The sequence below is a fragment of the Lepisosteus platostomus genome, chromosome 2 (assembly GCF_059453375.1).
Source record: "Lepisosteus platostomus isolate fLepPlt1 chromosome 2, fLepPlt1.hap1, whole genome shotgun sequence".
NCBI classification, from domain to species: Eukaryota; Metazoa; Chordata; class Actinopteri; order Semionotiformes; family Lepisosteidae; genus Lepisosteus; species Lepisosteus platostomus.
The window spans coordinates 61,708,969-61,730,134 of record NC_142612.1 but is presented as its reverse complement, the minus strand read 5'-3'; the positions used below and the strand labels follow the sequence as shown (position 1 = coordinate 61,730,134).

At 45.0% G+C, this 21,166-nt stretch overlaps 1 protein-coding gene and 1 long non-coding RNA gene across 2 annotated transcripts; one reads left to right on the top strand and one right to left on the bottom strand.

Annotated features, from left to right (window-relative positions):
• The first annotated feature begins 1,471 nt into the window (after window positions 1-1,471).
• Window positions 1,472-19,859, top strand: LOC148676710 (erythroferrone). The gene is made up of 8 exons (XM_088611695.1): window positions 1,472-2,434; window positions 6,544-6,663; window positions 8,059-8,170; window positions 10,551-10,735; window positions 12,133-12,244; window positions 13,595-13,685; window positions 15,081-15,159; window positions 18,810-19,859. The coding sequence occupies exons 1-8, from the start codon at window positions 2,219-2,221 to the stop codon at window positions 18,906-18,908; spliced, it is 1,014 nt and encodes a 337-aa protein (XP_088467821.1). The 5' UTR covers window positions 1,472-2,218; the 3' UTR covers window positions 18,909-19,859.
• Window positions 5,366-10,483, bottom strand: LOC148676711 (uncharacterized). The gene is made up of 2 exons (XR_015928200.1): window positions 8,296-10,483; window positions 5,366-7,127 (listed from the first exon to the last, which is right to left on the bottom strand). It is a non-coding gene; the product is annotated as an uncharacterized LOC148676711 (long non-coding RNA).
• Window positions 19,860-21,166: the final 1,307 nt, after the last annotated feature.

Genomic DNA, 21,166 nt, shown 5'->3' with positions numbered 1-21,166 from the left:
TTTTTTTCTATAACTGTTAGAATGTGTTACTGTCAGGGATTCCTACAGATTACTGCATTGATTAGTTTCGATTCTTGTCTGCTTGGTGGCGCTATAGCCAAGCGAGTAACTTCATGGTCTGCTCTTTTACTGTATAAAAATCTACAATAACAGCTCGGATATGATAAATTATTCAGGCAAAAAAAAGTACTTTCCTTAGCTCTGTAACTTTCGGGTGTGTGAGGGTTGTAATTAAAAACGCTAGCTGTTTATAACATCAACAAAGCAAATTACACTCGTGATCAGAATTTTCAAAGACAGACCTCAGACGATGCATTCGGAACGTATTGCTCACTTTAAATTTAAATTGATCTTTCGATACAAGTCTTGACTGTTCTGTTTCTCTTTTAAAGATCTGTTTTGTTACCTGAAATATTGTATATCATATCAATACTTTGTTTTATTGTCATGTTGAGAACTGTCCGCAATGCTTTATTGTTTAGGCATATAAGGTAGCTGTAAGTTATTTATGCATGACTTAACGAATACTTAAACTTGAATACTTAACGGATAATGAGTAGCAGTACAACGATAAGTACTTTTGCCTGAAGTTAGACAATATTTACAAAATAACAGCACACATTTCTCTTATAAGGTTGATCTTAGACCTTTGTAATTTCGCTATTAGCGCTTTTTCCAATTAATGCCTGGCTGCAAGTGGTGCTTGTATTGCAAAAGTACCGAACATGAAATTGCTGAGTTCAGCGGAGGCGCAATTGACCGCACGGTTTGCCTCAGTACACTGCTAAACACGTGGATGGTTGAACTGGAGTGCGGATGCCTGCTGATAACGTGAAGGGTGGATATGGTTATATATTTTTTTGCTATTTCATCTATGTTCACTTGCCAAATTTCATCAGCCGATGTTTTTTTTTTTACTGGGGTATCCCAAAAGTTGCATCACGTTACATGCATGTTATCATCATAATGCTACACGGTTAATCAAGAACGTTTTAAAATGTCTGTCCGTACTGCAAAAGATCGAACGTACTGTACATCATACAAACTGTTATACAATTGTAACATATGAAATGGTAAATAGGAAAATAAAGGACTGCAAGACATGCATTCTGACACTCATAAATCTCCCTATACAGCTTTTTCCTTGCTATTATTCGCAAATAACCACGATCCCTGATGTGTAAAGCAATTAACACTACTGAAACAAAAATAATGATTTTAACTTTTGGTAACGTTTGGGGATGATGCTTTTGAAGGGAGGGCAGTAGGACCCAGCAGTCACCACAGACTGCTGAAAACAGGTCGGTTTCTTTATTTAAAAAAAGGCCATACAGACAGTGAAGTAGTTGAGCAGTCCTGATGTACTGGGGGACAGAGAGAGACAGAGACTGACAGCTGAAGATTGGGAATGAGATAGAGAAAGCAGGAGAGACAGGAGGAAGGAGAAGCGGGCGGGGGTGGGGTGGGGGGGGGGGGTGGCCAATGAAATGACTCCGAGAGATAAAGAAAAGACCAGAGAGAGAGGAGGGCGAGAGCAAGGGAGAGAGATTCCAGCATAAAGAGACTGGAGCCTCCTGAGTGCAACTGTTAGTGAGACAGCAGTCTTCACATCCAGTCTACCCAACTGGCCAGCGGTACGTCGAGAGAGATCAGCGCCCGGAGTCTGACAGCGGACAGTCCCTGTCTTTACAGCTTCATCTCTGGACATTTGGCTACAGTGAACAAGCAAGGACTGGCAGCAAGAAAACAAAAACACACAGAGAAAGCTGGAGAGGAATGAGATGCGGGGGATTCCTGAGGGTCTTCCCTCCCATCTTGCGTCTCACTGATCGGGATCCCTCTCGTTTCCTGTAGGATTCACAACCAGAGGCGGGCGGGAGGTCTCTGAAAGGCCATAAATCAGAATCTGGAAAGAGGGGGAAGAGATCTCCACGTCTTGACGCAGAAGATGAGGGACTGGGGGGCCGGGCGATTGGGTGCTCTGCAGAGAAATGAGAGGGAAGGACAGTGAGGCACAACCGAAGAGGTGGGAGAAGGAAAGGACCGCAGAGCCAGAGCCAAGAGGGTAATTGAATCTCTTGAATGGGAATGGGGATCTAGACGACGGAGGGGTGGGGGGTTACAAACAGAGAGAGGGGCAGGAGGTTCATCCACAGACGCGCAGCGACAGACGGAGACCCGGCGCCCAGCTGCTCGACTGGACCCGTCTCCCTGGGAGATGCAGGGAGTGCGCCTTCGTGGCACCCTAGGGGCAGCGGCGTGGGGCACGTGTGGACGGGCAGAGCGCAGATCCCTGCCCCCGGACTGCTGGCATCTCCGCTGGCTGCTGCTGCCCCTGCTCGGCGCCCTGCTGCTGTCGGAGGGCCGGGCAGAGAGGGCGACGACTGAGGAGGTGCTGGGAGAGACCGCCACCCAGATCAGCCTCAACAGCCCGGTATGTTCCACCGCTAATTGTCTCTTGCCCACACGGTGTGCTGATAGTATTAGGCGCCCGCTCGGCGTTGGCGCTGCCAGTTCAATATCTGTGAAGGGATCTGGCGGGTACAGCCCAGTAGGAAACAGGCTGCCCCACTGCAGAGCTGCTAATCTGCTGGGTTTCAAAAATCCATCCAAGTCAAAAACAAGACTGCTCTCTAACTCAAGTAAAGATGACTGAAATTGTTCAGTTAAATGATTTAGATCACCAGTCCATGTGAGCTCCACAAGGCACTTCTACCATTGAAGCCGAAAGAAAATGTGCAAGAATTCATACTGGCTAAATTAACTCTATGTCGAAAGCACTAAAATAATGAGCCAAGGGGGCATTCGGATTGTATTTGTCATTCCAGTTGTTAATTAAAAAGTCATTTTCACTAGGCTGTGTTGCTCGTCTAACCTAACAAACAGAATGGAAAATGAGTGCATGAAGAGTCAATAACAACCTTATAAGATGTCATTCTGAATGTAGTTAGATTATTATATATATATAATATGCTCTACAAGTAAGGGTACAAAGGTAAGAGTGCTTAACTGCTCAAATGTTTTAAAATGGTGTAAGTCCTTGCTTTTGTAGCTGAAGAAAGTGGATACTTCCACTGTTTTGGAGGAGTGAGGAAGAGGCAGACTTTTTTTCTGACTTTTTGGAATAGCACTACAGGAAAATAGATAATGCTCTCAATGTATGGCACTTTGATCCATTTCAGGTGTTATGAACAGCATAGAGAAATAATCGTACTGAATGGGCAGAAAAGCCAAAATATATTAGCACAACTTCTGTCTTTGTTTCTGCTAACTGTGTTTGATGCAGCAAGCTTAACATAATCAGCATCTGGTCCTGACCTGCAGGAGACCCTGTTTCTAAACACAGGAGTGGATCAAACTACGATGAAGTGGGAGCACCCTTAGTTTTGTTTGCAATTAATTCTGACATTATGATGATGCAAAATGTAGGCATCTGGTCTCCATCACGGGGCTGTATATTTTAGAGAAATTTCCCGGCATATCATACAGCAATTTTATGACTGTGCCTGATTCATTTTTTATTTGCTCAGAAGTGCTTGCAGCTATGCTACATGTCATAACTGCATCCCAGATTTTCATTTTGATGTCGTTTTTTCCTGAACTGGGGTTACAAAATGTGCACCGAAAGCAAAATTCGGTCCATTAAAATGTCTTTCACTGTGATCAGAGAAGAGGGGTGATGGTTGGTCTCCTAGGAAAATATGGGCAGTTACACTCAGTAGGAAAGCTGCACGCATGTACAGTGTTTGGGAAACACTGACACGTATTGTAAAGCACTGCCAAAACTTCACACCTTCCCTCAGATCTGTGGTTGATTAGCTTGATGACAGCTGTGAAAGCTCGAATAGGTAACCAAAGGCTCTTTCACCCTAAGGGTCAGACCCACAATGAAACGAGAAGACAGGGTGTTTAACCCATCAGTGATTAAGATGACGAACCCTGGATAGGAAGATGTTCCTAACCGCGGGGCCTGCTAAGTAAACAGCAGGAGTAGGGTTTGTTTAGGGAGTTCGGGCCAAATAAGATGTGATGAAAGGAGCCCAATCCAGTGGCTTTTAGTTCTTAAACAGCTTGCGGATTGATGGCAGTATTAGCACATTAATCCTTTCCATGAAAAGCTGCTCTATATCCTCCTTCTGGGAGTTTACTGAAGGGAAGGAGAAGGGAAAAATCCTCCACTCCACATTGTTTATGCAAATTAAAATGAAGATTTATCATTTATATTCCTGCACTGTACAAATAAGATTTTATTGTGGAACATAATGCAGTCAGAAGTGTCGGCGCCTTCCATCTCCATCATACTCAGTAGGTGTAATAACTGTGTTTGTTGACTTAGACTAAGATGACAATATGTCGTCTCAGTCTATAGTACCCGAGATTCCTAATGGATTAACTTGTTTAAGGTATGAGACGTGAATTCTTTCTGCTGTGCCCACACCAGAATCATCAATTCCAACCTGGAGTCTGTGAATTTCTCTTCTGAAATGGAGTTTAGTGCTCTCAAGCTCTTCATTGCTCCTCTCTTTCAATGAAAATATAGTCTTTATGGATTAGGCTGCAATAACGTAGCACATGAGCTCAAGGTACAAGTGTGGAAGCAGCCAAGCCTTGCGGACTTGCTAACACTTGCCTCCCTCTGACGCCTCGGGGACAGCTCCCTGTTTTCATAACTCACAGCCCGGGAAGCGGACCGCGAGCTGTCAGAGCAAAGCACGCGCCGTGCAGAGAGCTCGTCCAGGGCAGGATGATCTCAGGCCCCCAGGCTGATCGGTGTCTCCCCGATGCCTTTGAAAACTAACGTGAATGCTCGCATCGAGAAATTGAAACCTGTTTGTTTGTGAACCTGCACGATCGGTAGTAATCAGGCAAGATATCTCTGAAGGATTACAGGCTAGGCTGAAGCCCCAGCTCTGTCCCGGAGCCCAGCAGGTTTCCTAGCTCTCTTTTGATCATCAAACACCGCAGTACTGTGGGGAAGGGATTAAGCCTTAAACCCAGCATAAACATGTTTGGCCCAGGGTCGATGCCTGGCCATATTGCCAAGTATATGAGACCTCAGAGCAACTAACTGGCAAAAATTGTTAGATACAGTTGGCTTTTCTTCTTTTCTTATATTTGTTATGTTATCTTCCATGGGGATGGGTCCACTCCATCAATTTCTGATTACTATGGCTGGATGGCAATATGCAGTCAAGTGCTGAGGGAGAATCCTGACCTCTCTCCCGGTTGTAAATCCATTTTTATGTTGATGTGGTGGATCTCTGGACTGCCATCCCTGCTCTCAAAGTGTCCTGTTAACCTGTGACTTTGTTTTCAATTGCATAAATGACTTTGACTTGTTCCGAACAGAAAATGCAACAGCAGGTTTCAAAACAAATCAGATTAATTGCACGTGATCATTTAATTTACTTACAGACACCTCTGCAAGACACACATCCATCTGTCAAAATCAGAAAACATCTGAACTTTAACAGAGAAGATAGCTCTAAACTTTCACTTTAATGCATCTATAACGTTTTGCTTCTGTACTGACACTCATGTTTTGACTCGGATCAAGTCTATGAAATTACATTATGAAATGTTTAGAAGCACATTATTAGCCAAGGAGCTTACACACCGTTTGGTAACAAAAATGTTGTAGCTCTCCGCGTACTGTTTTGAACTTGAATGAACATGTCCTCATCGATTTAACGCGAGCGGTGAACAGGACTTTTGAAAAAGAGTCACTTTCAGAAGCTAGATTGCATGGCATTTTTCCAAGTAAATGAAAAAAAAAAAGATTTTGCAAAGTCCTAGCCGGTTCATCTGTGTGCGAGGTGTTGCGCTCTCCCTGTGGGCTCTGGTTTGAAAAGCGCAGGCCGCGCGGGGCTGACACCGGGCCGATGACTCCCACACTCTGGGGTGGTATGGCTCCAGGCCTGTGTTAGCTCAGTAATTGAGGGCTGCAGTACGAAGCAGTGGGGCTTTCTTAATGGAGTAGGGATCCAGGTGTGCAACAGCAGTTCTCTGAGGAAAAACCCTATGGCAAATTCTGTTTTTATACCAACAGCGCAACATCAGAACGTGGTAAAGTCTTGTAACATGGTACACTTACCAAAACACAAATCCCCTCATGTTAGAATACTTGGGATTTTAGTACATGTACAATAAAAAGCCAAAATCTAGTGCTGCTTTCAAAAACAGCTGCAGTTTCATCTGTTCTGGGACATACCACATTCACTCTTGGGCAGTGATGTAAGTGGTAGCTTTCAATGCTGTGTAGGATTTTTAACTTAAATGGTGACTTGAATGGTAAGACCGAGGGTGTAGGTTTGGTCTGGCCCTGGGGCGGGGCTGCTGTTGTCTGCAGCTTTTCCAGGTCTCTTTACGGCACCAGCACCTGTTAGCTGGGAGAAGCTGCTAAACCCACCTGGATCCAGGCCGTTAGGAGCCCAGTTGGACTGAAAACCTACAGGTCCCTCCAGAACCAGGACTGGAGCAGGAACCCTGATGGCAGTGAAAGCACGAGGATTTGGTTTCTCTAACCCACTGTTTCTGCTGCAGGAGTCCGAGTCCCCTGAGGTGGGCTACATCAACCCACGCAGCTCCTGGATGGTCTTCAAGCAGAACTCCGACAAAGGGGTAAACGGGAAGGGGAGACATACTGAGAGGAGAAAACTGAAGGTGAGCTCACAGCCAGAGCGATCTCCTTTCCCCAGGGGCTGGAGGTACCCTTATACATTTACCACACACTCCCTGTAGTTTTTACTATGGATTTACCATTATGTCTTTATTGTCCTTGTTTTCACACCATGCTCACACTGCACCAGGCTATGGAAATCCTGCTGTGTACTATAGCCAACATGCAGTAGAAACATTAAGCACGGCTTCGTATTTCCAAAGTCCTGTGCAGGCTTCCTTGGAAATAAAAGTAATTACACAAATAATCTAATGTAAATTAAAGTTAGGATCTAAGCAGTGGCAAAATGTTTACTGTCCAATTTATATTCATAGAATCAAAGAGCTAGGTTTCTGAGAACAAGAACAATCGTTGTGTTTCAATTCCATACCTTGGCTTGCCCTGGAGGGTCCAATAGCTTGTCTGATTGTGCTTTCCTGGGACCTTATCATCAACTCTCAGATGTCACCTTTTTAATAGAAAGAAATCCTCAGTCTGAATTAATATCTGGATATGTTACATGGAGAGCAAGAGCAGCATAGTGGCGCAGGAGTTAGCATTGCCGCCTCACAGCGCTGGGGCCCTCGGTTCAGTTCCTGGGCTGCTATCTGTGTGGAGTTATTATGTTCTTCCCGTTATTCACATGGGTTTCCTCCAGGTATTCTGCTTTCCTCCCACAAACACAAAAACAGACTGGTAGGTCATCTGGCTGCTGAAAAAATTGTTCCTGGTGTGATTGTGTGTCTGTGTGTCTCACAATGGACTGGTGTCCCATCCAGTTTGTAACCGGCCTTGTGCCTGGTGCTTGCTGGGGTAGTCTCCGACATGAATTGGATAAACAGTTAGAAAATGGATGGATGGCCCTGCACAGCACATATGCTCTGAAATGTGGTGTCTTTCTTATGAACAGTTCCGTTTTCTTAAGCCAATAAAAACCTGTTATCTTTTCACATCTGGAAGAGCAGAACTTTTAAAAAAAAACATTAAACAGTGCTTTGTTCATCATCATCATCATCATCATCATCATCACTGTCCATAGAGTTTCCAACTCCGTTGGTGTCCAATGCAGCGCCAATGTGACATTGCATTAGATTTCAGTCGTGTTTTTTTTACAACCGGCAGCTTCTGCACTCTGCCGGTCAACCCTCTCCAATTCCACTGAATTGTGGCCCCTATGGCAGAGTTGCCCTGACGTGGGACACGAACCCAGGGCCCCGCTTTGTACAGTACATACCCAGAGTTATTTATATGTACTGTAATATTACAACCCTTAGCTCGGAGGTGCTTGGTTTCACTGGTAAGTGGACCTGAGTTTATGAGCCTGGTGTGCAGTTGTGTGTGTGTGTGCGCGCGTGTACTGTGCTCGCAGCTAACTGCTGTCATATCTGTTTCCTCCCCAGCATGGTTTGCCCGGCCCCCCAGGGCCACCTGGCCCCCCAGGGCCCCCCGGCCTTCCAGCGCCTCCCCTGGCCCAGGAGGACCTGCTCCGGGAGTTCAAGCTAATGCTGAAAGGTAAGCAAGCGCAGGACTGGCGCCCCATCTGAGCACTTCCACAGGCACGCTGTCCAAGACAACCGGGCGCCAGCCTTACAGCAAAGGTGAAAACACGTCGCTCTGTGCGGAGGCGCTGTACTGACCACCCCCAAAACGCTCCAGCCAGCGGGCCAGCATGTTCCCTCCCGCCGACGCTGCTCTTCAGTGACTGCAAGCTCTTGAAGCGCTTCGTGCCCCTCTCGCTCTCCCCCCAGTTGTCACCGGAATAAAGAACACTCAAACGCTGTGTTCTCAGGTTTCCCGGGCTTGCCGTTCCAGGTCGGATTCCCATCCCGATTTCCCCGGGGATGAGAACACCCTCAGCCCCTCCTCTAGCTCCCCTCTCCGGAGCTCCGAAACGGCCTGCTCTAGACTTCTCTTTCTGGACCTGTCAGCAGGACGGTGTGGATCGGAACTGCGTGTTGCCCCTCCGTGGCACCAGCGCGGAGAGACGGGGCCAGAGTGCTGTTGCCCCCCACTCCCCACGCGCCTAAGAATGTTTTTGATGGCTCGGCAGAGAAGCTGGCAGCCCCCACTCTGGGCTGATCCCTTAATAAGGGTAATTTTCCGGAGCTTGGATGGGACTTGGCTCTGCCAAGGAATTCCACAGATTCCTCCTGCGGGCTTTTTCCCCTCCTGTGCAGAGCTCTTGTGGTTGGCGGGGTGGTTTGGGGGGGAGGTGGAGGTCTGAGGGATTCTGGAGAAGGGCTTGGCGCTGTTCCATGAGGAAGGAGGCAGGCAGACCTGGGAGAGCAAGGAAACCCGTGAAACAATCCTGACATATTTGTGTTAGTGCTCCGACACAAGGAGCAGCAGCGTGTTTTGACATTCGCATAATGGCCCTTATTCAGTGGAGGATGAATGGTATCAGAGCTGGGTGGAGCCGCAAGCTAATTTGCTTGCTTTTTCCTTCCCAAAGGCCTGGGTGTGACACTAGCAGCCAAAGTGAATAGGGTTTTGTGGCGTTAAGTTCTTAAAATATTTCATTTGCTTTTTTCAGTAGGCAGGTACAGAGGACACAGGAAGAACATACAATTGCAGAGGGTGAGGAGCAAGAAGGGCCTGTAGGGCTAAGGAGAGACAGGGAAAGTGAAGTTCTCCTAAAGCTGAAGTAGTACACTAGCTTATACCTATTTCATGTGGTTTCACTCCTTTCTTGCTGCACTCAATGTGAAGTCTGAGGAAGGCGATGTTTCTTCTTAAACACCGCCAGCTAGCTCTTCTTCCAAAAATAGCTTCTCAAAGCAGTCCACCAGGCCATGTGAAAGAAAGAGCTGAATTAGCTCAACGCTTCGCTGAAGACCTCACAGAAAGGAGCTGTTGGTGTAATGACGAATTTCTTCACTACCTTTTTGCCAACAGTGTTTCCACTTGGGAGCCTGATCTTGTCAGATTTCAGAAGCTAGGCGAGGCTGGGCCTGGTCAGGACGGGGATGGGAGACCTCTGACAAAAAGCAGGTTGCTGCTGTAAAAAAGTTGGTGAACCAGTAGGTGGTGCTCTTCTGCAGTAGCCAGATTTTCTAAACCAGCATCTCAGTCTGGGGAAGACTGTGCAGTTGGAGGAGATGCTGTCTTTTGGATGAGAAAGACATTCAATGAATACTTGGCCATTAAAGATGCCACAGAACTGTGTGGAAGGGGTGTTAGCCCCAGTATCCTGGCAAAATTCAGGTTTGGGATTGTACAGTCTGGTCTTCCTAACGTTTCATTCCACTGGTGCATTCCATCTGTGCAGCGGGGCTGCTGGTGCAGATTGGAGGCCAGGAATCACCTGCATGCAGCTCCGCGGAGGACGAAATAGGCCCCCTCTCATATACTGTATGTGAAGCACTTTGAGATGAAACATGCTATCGAAATGCAAATAATATTATCACCTTGTTTGAGTTTGCAAAGCCTTTTCACCAACGTTTTTTTTCCTGTGCGAGGCAAACTGGTTTCTAAAAGGAAAGAGCAAAAAAGACAAGCATACCAGAAGACATGAACAACAGGGTAGAAGAGAAGCCACAGCTGAAATCCAGTTGACATGACAAGGTTATCAGAGAGTTCTCAAGCTCAAACACTGAGGACTATCAATAATCTCTGTTGCTCTTCTTACTAGATCAGGGATAGGAACCCCTGGTTCACGAGTCCCAGGGTCCTGAAGGTTTTAAAGGCATCTTTGTATGAACACCTATGAAGCACAGCTCAACCAACGTCTTACCCACTTAATTGGTTCAATGTCTTGGTACGGTTCTGGGATGGGATGAAAATGAGAAACAAACAAACATGGCATTCTAGGACCAGGTTATCTATCCCTACACCACACACATTTCCTCTTTCACTGTTCTTTCACTCCCTCTCTCTCTCTCTCCCTGAGCAGAAGCGGCTGCCAATCGCGGTGCCCTGGAGCTGATCGTGCGGTGCCCCCTGTGCGACCCCCAGGTGGGGCTGTCCTCCAGCCTGGCAGAATCGTACCCGCGCGTGGGCACGGCCTTCCACTGCCGCCTGCGGGGCAGCCTGCCCGTGCGCCGCCGCAGCCTGCTGGAGCTGCAGCCGTTCGCCAGTGTGAGTGGACCCTTCACCCGCAGAGACAACAAACCGCAAAGACCTGTCCTTAGTGTGGGGTGGGCTGAGCTCTGCCACACCACTGCCACTCAGGGTGATGCCTACCGGCCGCTGGGCAGGACAAACACCAGCCTCCGTGCCAACAGTGACGATAAAGAGTATGCTCATCCCCTCGTCGTTTACGTATACCCATTTCAAAATGAGCTGTCCCAATTTCCCGTCTCTTCTCAAACTCCCAAACTCAAAACACTTCATTGGCACTGATGAATTACAGTGTTGCCAAAGCAATAACCATTAGCGCACACTTGCTGTTCTGAGACATTAACTAGCAGTTTGAACAAAACTTACTATTATTTGAGAGTAAGTAAAGGTTAATTCCACGGAGAACAGTAGAAATTAGAAACACAAGGTTGTGGCTGTTGAGCCCCCTTCAAGCTGATACAGCTTCTCACTCAAAACTCAGCCTGAGAGGCTCTCTCTGTCCCTCTCTGTGACAGGAGATCCCATATAGGGCTGCAATGTATTCCTCCCCCATTTACTCCCCTACCAGGATTGATAGCTGTTCCGATTTTGGCAGGTGTGGGAATTCTGGGATTAGATTCATTATTTTGAGGAAGAATGTGTGTCCAATCCGTGACTGTTTCGTGCAGTGCAGCAGCTAATGGAAAGAAAGAAACTCTCTCTGTTTCTCCCTGCTGGCAGTGCAGACTGGCTGTCTTTGCTTTGTGTTAGTTCTGACATGCATATCAGTTACCAGCAAACCACAAAGTGTTTTCTTTAACACTTTAGATTAAGCTGTGTAAATAAGTGGTTTATTTATTCTTTCAATGATTGCTTTACTATGTTGACATTGTGTGGAATGTCAATTAAGCTCTATAGATACAGGGTTCATAATAACCCATAACCTAACCCCTAATCTCACCACTAGCAAGTATTTCAGGATGCTCTTGTAGAATGCTACAGATTCTCAGTTCCTAGTAAACTGATGAATTATAGACAGCAGTGTGGAAAGTTACTTTTAAGAATCCACATAAATATATTTTAAACAGTCATCAACAGAATGACACTTAACCACTTTCCAGCCATTCCCCCCAAATTATTATTAAATAAAAAAGTAATTCCTTACACAAGTAACTTCTGACTGTACTTTGTAAAAGTAACTTCCTCAACACTAGTTATAAAATATCCACTTAACCTCTAATTACACAACGTCATCTAATTGCACACTGTTTTCTGCTACACTGAGGCACATTAACCTCAGCCTTCCTTTGTAAGACGTTAAACTCACCAGGTTAGAAACGCCAAACCAGAAGGATATGAAGAGCATCCTGAGAGACCGTTTGTGAACCTCCATGGCCTGAGCATGTTCATGATGAACGCGCCCTTCTCTCTCACAGCCCCCCGATGAGGAGAGTCAGTTCCAGCGCGGGCAGGGATTCAACGCCAGCACAGGCCGCTACACCGCGCCCGTCTCTGGGTTCTACCAGCTCACTGCCACCCTGCTCATAGGTACGGTCACGGGGACCCCGGCGCCCTCTTCCTTTCCCTCGCACGCCCCGCGGCGGCGGACACGGGCGACACTCTGGCTCCGAGGGCGGACCCACGCTTTGACTCACGGGTGCTCTGTGTCATTCCCTTCGTGAGCAGTCTTCTCCCCCATCCGTGCTTTCACCCCATGGGGTTTTCTTCACCCCATCTCTCCTCAGCCCTGCTCCCATCTTGTTGTCTTTCTTTCTCTCACCTCAGCTCTTCGGAGCAACACGTTGGGAAGCCATTCATGTCCTGCCGCAGAGCGTTTTCCGTTTCTTTAACGTCTATTTACTTAAGAGGTGGAGGCATTTTACAGAACGCTGTGCGCGTCTCACGTAGTGCATCACGCTTACAGGAAAACAAAACCAGCAAAATACCTACCATAAAACGGAGCACACACAAACACATCCAACTCCAGTCGCTGGTGTATTAAGGCTATGTATTAACCCTACAGTAGGTAGTGCAAAATAGGACAACTAACTCTTAGAGCATGTGAGTGGTGCTCAGGTACAATATACATGAAATAGGCAGATACCAGAAGCACAGAGCAGCCTCTGTGCCCTCCTGTGTTTGGCCCTCCCAGCTGTTGGATCACCCCTGCCCAGTGCTCTCCCATCCCCAGTGGGAATGTTGCCTGGCAGTTGCTGCATGTCCTTGTGCTGGGGTGTGTCTCTCAGATAAGGGGTGTCGCAGTTCTGAGGAACAGGGTGGGCTCGTTTTCCCGAGAATTCCCGCCCAGTGCACCAGTTAGGTTTTCCAGGGAGTCACAGCCTTGCCCAGCCGTGCTGTATCCCTGCGTGGGCCTGAAGGGCGGGGCTCTTCAGCGGATCACTGCTGTGGACGACGATGCTTTCTGCTGGCATTGCAGTGCAGCTGCCCACTGCTCCTGCTGCTTTCACGGCTACCCCCTCCCTTCCAGCGCGTGACTCCCACTTACTCCCCCGCCAAACACAGGTCAGCTCAAACTCGAAAACAGTTCTTTTGCCTGTTTTCAATACCTTAATGGTCTTTGGCTAGATTTGTGATGTTATTTTCAGAAGAAAAAGAAGGGAGCAGTAAGAGAGTTGTGCTCTGGAGCCGTTGAGAATTCCTCTGTACACACATATAGACAAAACTCATCTCACTGACCCTGCAAACTCCACACACTCATTTAATTATGATTTCCAGACTGGCAAGCTAAACCGTCAGCCACTATAATATGCTATATGTAGATGTATGTGCTAATATATATATAATATGCTAAAATGAAGATGACAAATGTTTGTATAGATAAAGGATTTGCAGGGATTTGGGATTGTCAGTCCTGACGACTGTCCGGTCTCTCCCCAGAGCCCAGCGAGTCTCAGAGAAAGGCGCAGGCCAGGCCGCGGGACAGCGTCCGGGCCTCCATCTGCATTGAGTCCCTGTGCCAGAGCAACATGTGAGTCCCACTGATGTCTGCAGCTTTTCAATCCACCTTGGGTCTCCAGTTACTGACCTGGCTAATTCAACTGATTTCATCTAATGACATCACTTTTAACCTCTTTCTCCTCCGTATAAAGCAGACAAGGTTTGAATGAGACTTACAGACCCTGGTTAATTGAGGTACAATGCCTTTTGCTGACCTTAATTCTTACTCCTAAGGTTAACTGATAACAAAATACTGAAATACATTGTGTCCCATTTGTCACAGCTCCTTTGTAAATTGTGCATTCAAGAACTTTAAACATTTGGAAAGTAATAATTATAAGTACTAGACAACAGAGAGATTTCCATTTAAGAGTACTAAGAGCAGTATTATGATGTAATTTATTAGTATTAAGGACATTTTGAAGAAAACAGGCCATTCAGTCCATTCACGTTCTTTTCCTCTGCACTAAGTGATTCTATTGTTGTGTCAAACTCACAAGGATACCAGCATTTCCAACTTTTCCAATCACTGATCACCCTCTGTGTGAAGTGCTTTCTAATAGCAGTGTGAATCTGACTGTTAACTAGTGCCCAGTCATGTCTCCAATCCTGCACGCTGACATGCATTTGAAAGAAACACATGCCCAATTCAGTCAAATCCCCTCTCAGAAGAGAGTTACCAACAGAGGAAAAGATTAAGTTCTTTCACTCTGTCCTCAAGACTCTAAACCATGGAACAGACAGGTCCTGTTTATGATATTGACATGAGCTCTCTAAACTTATATCTTGCAATTCCTGCGTTGTACTCAAGAATTCTGCTGTATTTGCCTTTTTACCACTTCTGTGCATTAATCTGCTTAAGTAAGTGAATCACGTTCCACTTGGGTACTTTCTGATTCTGTGCTGCTGGTACCTCGCAGTTGGATTGGATGCACGCACAATGCCTCTTTATTCATCTTAAAGTGACACAGAGTACTTGCAGAAGGTGGCAGTGCATTATTTTTAGCAAATGAAAGTTTAAATGTTCACCTCGTGTTGGTGTGGGTCTCCTCCCACTGTCCAAAAACATACTGGCAGGTTAATCGGCTTCTGGGAAAATTGGCCCTGGCATGAATGTGTGTGTGTGTCTGCCCTGTGATGGACTGGCATCCCACCCAGGGTGTATCTTGCCTGTTGCTTGCCAGGATAGGCTCCGGCACCCCCATGACCTTGAATTGGATAAAATGGTTAGAACATTTATGGATGCACGTGCTTTTGTTTTTTAAAATTGGAAACAGTTATAACAGGAGGGGCTTCACACACATTAAACAGTTTGTTTCCTGTTGAGTATACACCTGGGTTTATCTTGGGGGGGAAAAAGCAGTGCTTAATAATGAAGTCCTTTCAGGCCCAGAGAGTCCTCTAATGAAAGTTTTTCTTTGCGAAGGTCCTTAGAAGCAGTCGCAGGACTGGGGTCTGCAGGGAGCCCGTTCTCTGTGCTCGTCACAGGCACCTTGTATCTACAGGTAGGAGCTTCTCCCTCACTCTTCCCGACCGTAGGGAAGTCTGTTTATACAGAATGTACAGCTGTTTAAATGTGGATCTTAGTCAACAGGACAGGGATATTTCAACAAGAAAAGAGAGTATAACTACAGTTTGATTTCAAAGTCTCAGAAACTAGCTTCGCTGATCTGAGTCACAGCACTAAGTATACAGTATGTACTCTCATTTCATTTGCCATGTCCAGGCAACTCATTTGCACAAGCCTCAATCCCACTGTACACGAAAAGACTGGCCTCTCAGAGGTTATTGGAACAGTCTCATGTTATACAATGCAACTTGGTAGAAGAGCATTAAATTAGTTCTTATCCAGTATTCTGTAGTGAATTTCCATTCTGTAGATTTAGCTCAGCATTAGCATAGACAATGCATTGCAAAAGTATTAACCCTTATCCAACTATGTCCATGTTTATTGAATTAAAAATAGTGTAGACATTTTTAAACTGAAAACTCAAAAACTAAAATATATTGTTTGAGTAAGTATTCACAGCCTTTGGTATTGCAAACTTAGATTAGTTCAGGTGCACAAAATTATTTTGACAAGTCAAATAAATAATAAATAACTGAATGGTCTCTGTGTGTAGTGATACGAGTTCACATGATTTCGGAATAAACTCGCCTGTCTCTGTAAGGTGCCTCAGAAAGGGATTTTCAATACAAGATTCAATCAACCAAGAAGACCAAGGAGTTTCAAATAGCTCTGTGATAAAGTTGTAAAAGGCACAGATCAGGAGAAGATTATGAGAAAAGCTCAAAGACACTGTATACACCTTTGAGCACAGTGAAATGAATTATTAGCTGGAAAGTGTATCGTGTCTCCCAGACACTGCCTAGATCAGGCTATGTGTCCAAACTGAGCAGCCAGTCTCAAGAAACTGTGAGGCCATCACTGACAAGAGCTACAGAGATCAATGACTGAGAGGAGAGACATTGTCCACGGGTCAAATATATGTGGACCTCGACTACTGTATGTGTTTACAACACAAAGCTGCGAGGAGCACTGAAGTGATACTGCAAGTATGGTCAATTTTGTTTTGTGGTCAGAGGAGGAACAGTTTAGTCTAAATGTATCATTTTAAGTATAGTGCAAAAAACACAGCACATTACCCAGTCAACACCATCCACACTGTAAAGCACAGTGGCAGCGTTATGTATAGTTCTGTTCTACTATAGTTCATTATGTATAGTTCTGTTCTACTATGGTTCATTATGTATATTTCTTTTCTACTATAGTTCATTATGTGTAGTTCTGCTTCTCATCAGCAGCATCTTCCTGTAATTTGTGTCTTGGATGAAGTTTGTAGATTGAGGGGAAACAGATGGAGCAAAGTACAGTGTAAGCAAATGTTATACAGTCCTAAGGAAATATGAGGAAGATCTTATATAAGGTCTTATACAAGGAAAATCTTTTTCGGCTAAAGACATAAAAGACCTAGAGTGACTACAGAATAAGAAAGTGAATGTCTTTGAGTGGCCCAGCCAAAGTGCCCACTTGAATCTGATCGAAAATCTGAGGCAAGGCTCGAAAATGACTTCCTATCATCAGTCCCCTGACAGAGGCTGAGCCAGTTTGGAAAGAAGAATGATTAAAAAAAATAAAATTGCACTATTCAGGTGTACAACTATTCTACAGACTCACAGCTAAAATTCACTGGTGGTGGCATATGTCTGGTGGTTAATACTTATGCAATCGACACATTTTAGCCTTTGATTTGTTGTACTTTTGTACTGTCAGGTTTATAAGAATGTTTTGAATTTAGGACTGCTCTCTTTCTGTTAGGCTGATGATATTAGAAAAAGAGTTTGGCTATTTACAGTTTCTCTCAGTCTGGTCAACCAAAACTGTTCTGAGTTTCACTGAATAAGGAGCTGATTTGTTGTGTTGATTCAGTGACATATCCCCTTCAGAATGCTCATTTCAGCACCGGCAAAGACAGGGTGACACTTCAGTTACTGACTTGAGGATAAGAATGTAATAAAACATCAGTTTATGACCTCTCCTGGAATTCGTCTTTAATAGATATTTTGTCTGATGTGTAGCATCATCCATAATTAAGAAATATTAAAATTATCTTTATCTGTGTAAAGAAATAGGAAAAGCTAAACATTCTCCTAAGTAGTAGTATTGTCTGTACAAGTTCAGTACAGTTAACATTTTGAGCTAGGGCAAACTAAAAATATTATGTCTAGTCTGCTAGTCTTGATTGCCTTGAAGACCACATAAAACATCAGCTCTCCAGATCTCTAAATGAGACTTTTTGTTGTTTGGAGCCTCTGAATCAAACAGGATTTACTTAATCCTCTGCCAATCCCTCTGATAACTGAAAGAGTAGCCCATTAGACTATGCAGGTGATTGCATCTGACTTTCAGCAACAAGCATGGATTTGGCTCTCTGTGGGAGTCCCCTGGTCAGAATGAGAATACACCCTGCTTATCTGTACCATTCCTGTGAGAACTTTTCTGAAGAGCAGCTTTGATAAGTTCATGCAGAAGAAAGGACAGTGATCTTGCATGTAGAGGCACAATACCGACTCCTTCACTTTGTCTAATTGCTTAGATAATGTTTTTGATTTTTTTTTTCTTGTTTCATTTCTGTACTTTCTTTCAAAGTCTTTTTGGTTATCTCTTGTTGCTTGAGTCAAAGGAGCTTTGTCACATTACTATCGGGTTCTGGAAATGCTACATGACTGTGGTGCGGTATTCACACATTGATAATCACATTTCTATTCGCCCTCGACCTCTAAGCTGAGATTCCACTAGTGGGTAACAGCACCTGATAGTAACCGATTAATTTTGTAGCACTGCCTGCAAACCTTTACTGACAGTTGAGGGCTGTGACAGGGGATATCTCAACAAGGAGTTTTCGTCAGGAAGAAATTCCAATCCACATTCCAATCCAATTTAAGATTTCCAAAGATTGTCCCATCAAAGTGATCAAAGAGTTACTCTATGAGTAACCACCTCAAAGGAATGCACACACAAAGTGGAAAAAAAACACAGCTACAGCCGAAAGGTTACAAACAAGAAGAAGCCATTTGGCCCATCATAACTGTTTGATAGTTAGTAGCTAATCTATCTAAGATGATCTGAGTGTCTCATCCAGCCATTTCTTGAAAGAGTCCAGGGTTCCAGCTTCAATAATATGAAGGAGTAGTTTCTCCCATTCACTCACAATGTTTTTGTGCAAAAACATGCCTCATGTTCTTGTGAGCTTGCAAGGAGAAGACAGTAAACAAACCCAGAGTTCACAAGGAATAACAACAGCCATGAATCAGATGCTTTGTGTATTAATTGGGTATTGAAGTTTACCAAGTTTTGGCTTAACCCGTGTGGTTAAGGAGGATGAGGAGGCTGGAACCCCATTCAGAGAGAGGAATTGACCAGGGGGGGGGGGGGCTGCAAAGGTGGAGTTGGAGGTATGAACACAACAAAAATGCAAGACGAGGTTTGTGCAAAAGAGATATGTACAGTAAATAACGGAGGTCAGTAATGACTGTGATTTGAGTCTCACATTAGGGTGAGATTGGCTTTGTCTATCATTACCCATCCCACACTTCAGTTAAGAAATTCCATTTAATAATAAGTTCTGAATTTTCAATGTCTCTTTCTCTACAGGCAGGGGAGTATGTGTCTGTCTTTGTGGACAACAGCTCTGGCTCGGCCTTCACAGTCCAGAAGGGATCACTGTTCTCTGGGATTTTGTTGGGGGTGTAATTCCTGTTCATTAATTCTCCCTCCTTGGAGCCCCACAAACTCGTGTTTTTTTTTCTTATTTATATTGCTTTGCTTGTTGTACTTCTTTATTATGGACAGACGTACAATCTTCATCATGCTTTGTTTCTGTGCTCGCCACGTTAACCCCTAACGAGGGACCTTTCGGGGACAATCTGGGTTTTTTTTGTATATACTGACGTACCAATATAAGGATTGGTCACCATTGAAGGAGACTGCTCGTATCCAGCGGATTTTTTTCTGTCCACACAGCTGGGGATTCTGTATCCATGACTCTTGACTCTTGAATCAACAGGAGCAAATTCTGCCCAACCTCTCATTTCCACAGCAAGATTATCCTGGGATTATCCTGAACTTCTGAGATCCTGGTTTAGGCAAACATAGAAGTAAAAAGCTGTGTCCAGAAGGAAACTAGAACTGCAACAATGACGCTTTCTGCCACTTGAACGCAAGAGCAGACGTCAGAAACCTACAATGATTATCATAGATGTTGATCTGCATGGATAATAATGTGACAAATGGCACTTCGGCACTGCCTGTTCGGAAACGAAATGGGTCAAGAAGTCCGACTTCTTGGGAACTGCCGGCAATGATGGGAAACATCTAGAAACAGAAGGTGGAGTAGTTTCCAGCTGGAGAGACACTCAGCTCTTGTGAATTCCCTCAAGGTTTCGGGCGGAGCTGCGCCCTCCGAGCTGACTCGAGTCTGCGTCCCAGCGCTCTGGCCCGTCGCCAAGGCAAGCCCCTCCAGCTTTGGGCGCTGACTGGGTGCGTGACTGCCTGGTCAGGCCTGCTGTTAAGTTATGTTTGTAAATATATGGAAAAGGCTTTAAAATTAAAGTATAAAAAGATGTATTTTTTCAAATCCTGCACTGATCCAATAATTAAGCATCTAACAAGCCAAATAAAGAGCCTATATTTATTGCTTTCTGATCTGTATCTGCCGCCACATGGTATATTTAGCTTGTTAAGTGTTTCTGTGTTTTATTGCAGATAAACACGTGCAACATTACTGGTTGTGCTAGCCCATGTAATGTATTCTTTTGCAGCATTTTAATGGTGTGTCCTTCCAATCATCTATTTTCTAATCACTTTATCTAATTACAAGGGTGATGACAGCATGCTGAGCATCAAAGAAACGTCACTAACAACTGCAAAGAACTGATAAATCACCGGCAAAAAGTCATTTCTGTAGAAGACAGACATTTTGTTGAAGTTTTACTGGCGCTGAAGTTTCACTGTGCTGATTAACCTCAATCGTCCATGGCAGGACTCTAATGAAATTCACAGGCTAGTAGCATGTGTGGCCACCACTGGCTGTGGGGCATGTCAGTTCCTCTTTGTAATTCTGCTTCAACAGGCTTGACATTCAAGGGGTTGAATCCCTCGTCACTTGTGCCCAATCAGTCCTCTCAATCCACCCAATGAGGTGTTTATGCAACAATCAAAGCTATTCAAGTCAGTCCGGTCAGCGCAGAATGATCAACTGACCAAACATCTAGTTAATACCCAAATCCGCATTCTTTAGTTTTCTAAAGGCAGTAGTGTTAAGTTTCTTTTCATACCCAGTATACACTATGAAAACCACAACTGTACACAGGACTCAAAACAGGACCATTGATCACTGCATAGAATGATTTGTAAAAGTAGAGAGGAAATTTGTGGTCCCGATGCACACTTAGCCAAGCACTTTCCTGCGCAGGTGGCCATGAGCAAGCCATGCAACAGCGCCTCCTTCAATTGGCTGAGCAGCTGTGAATTTGCAGCGTCATCAGGAAGAGTTACACAAGGGCCGCGGCCTGACGCAGACTCTGCTGCTGGTGACGGCTGACCAGTCCTTGTTTTCAAAGGAAGGAACACAGGCTGGCCTTTTCCATCCCCGATACTGTCGGTTAACCACTGACGCTGCAGCCTGGGGAGCAGGAAAATGTGCAACAACTGAAAAGGAATGCAAACTTGTCTTTTTGTGCTTGTTTCACCCCACAATTAAAGTTGTTTTTCCCTTAGCAGGGTAAGAAGCCTGCATGCACATTTCGCTCAAAAGTCAAAATGCTCCCTTAACACTTGTCGTGTCTGTCTGAAACAAATCCCTCTGTCTGGAGAAATCTGGGAACAGCTACTGTACAAGTTCTGCTTTATCAGCACAAGGCTGGTAATGTGATTCCCCAGTTGTTAAACCGTTCTGCTTTTGAGAAACAAGGAGTTACTTTGCCAGCATTAACGAACTCGCCCATGTACAA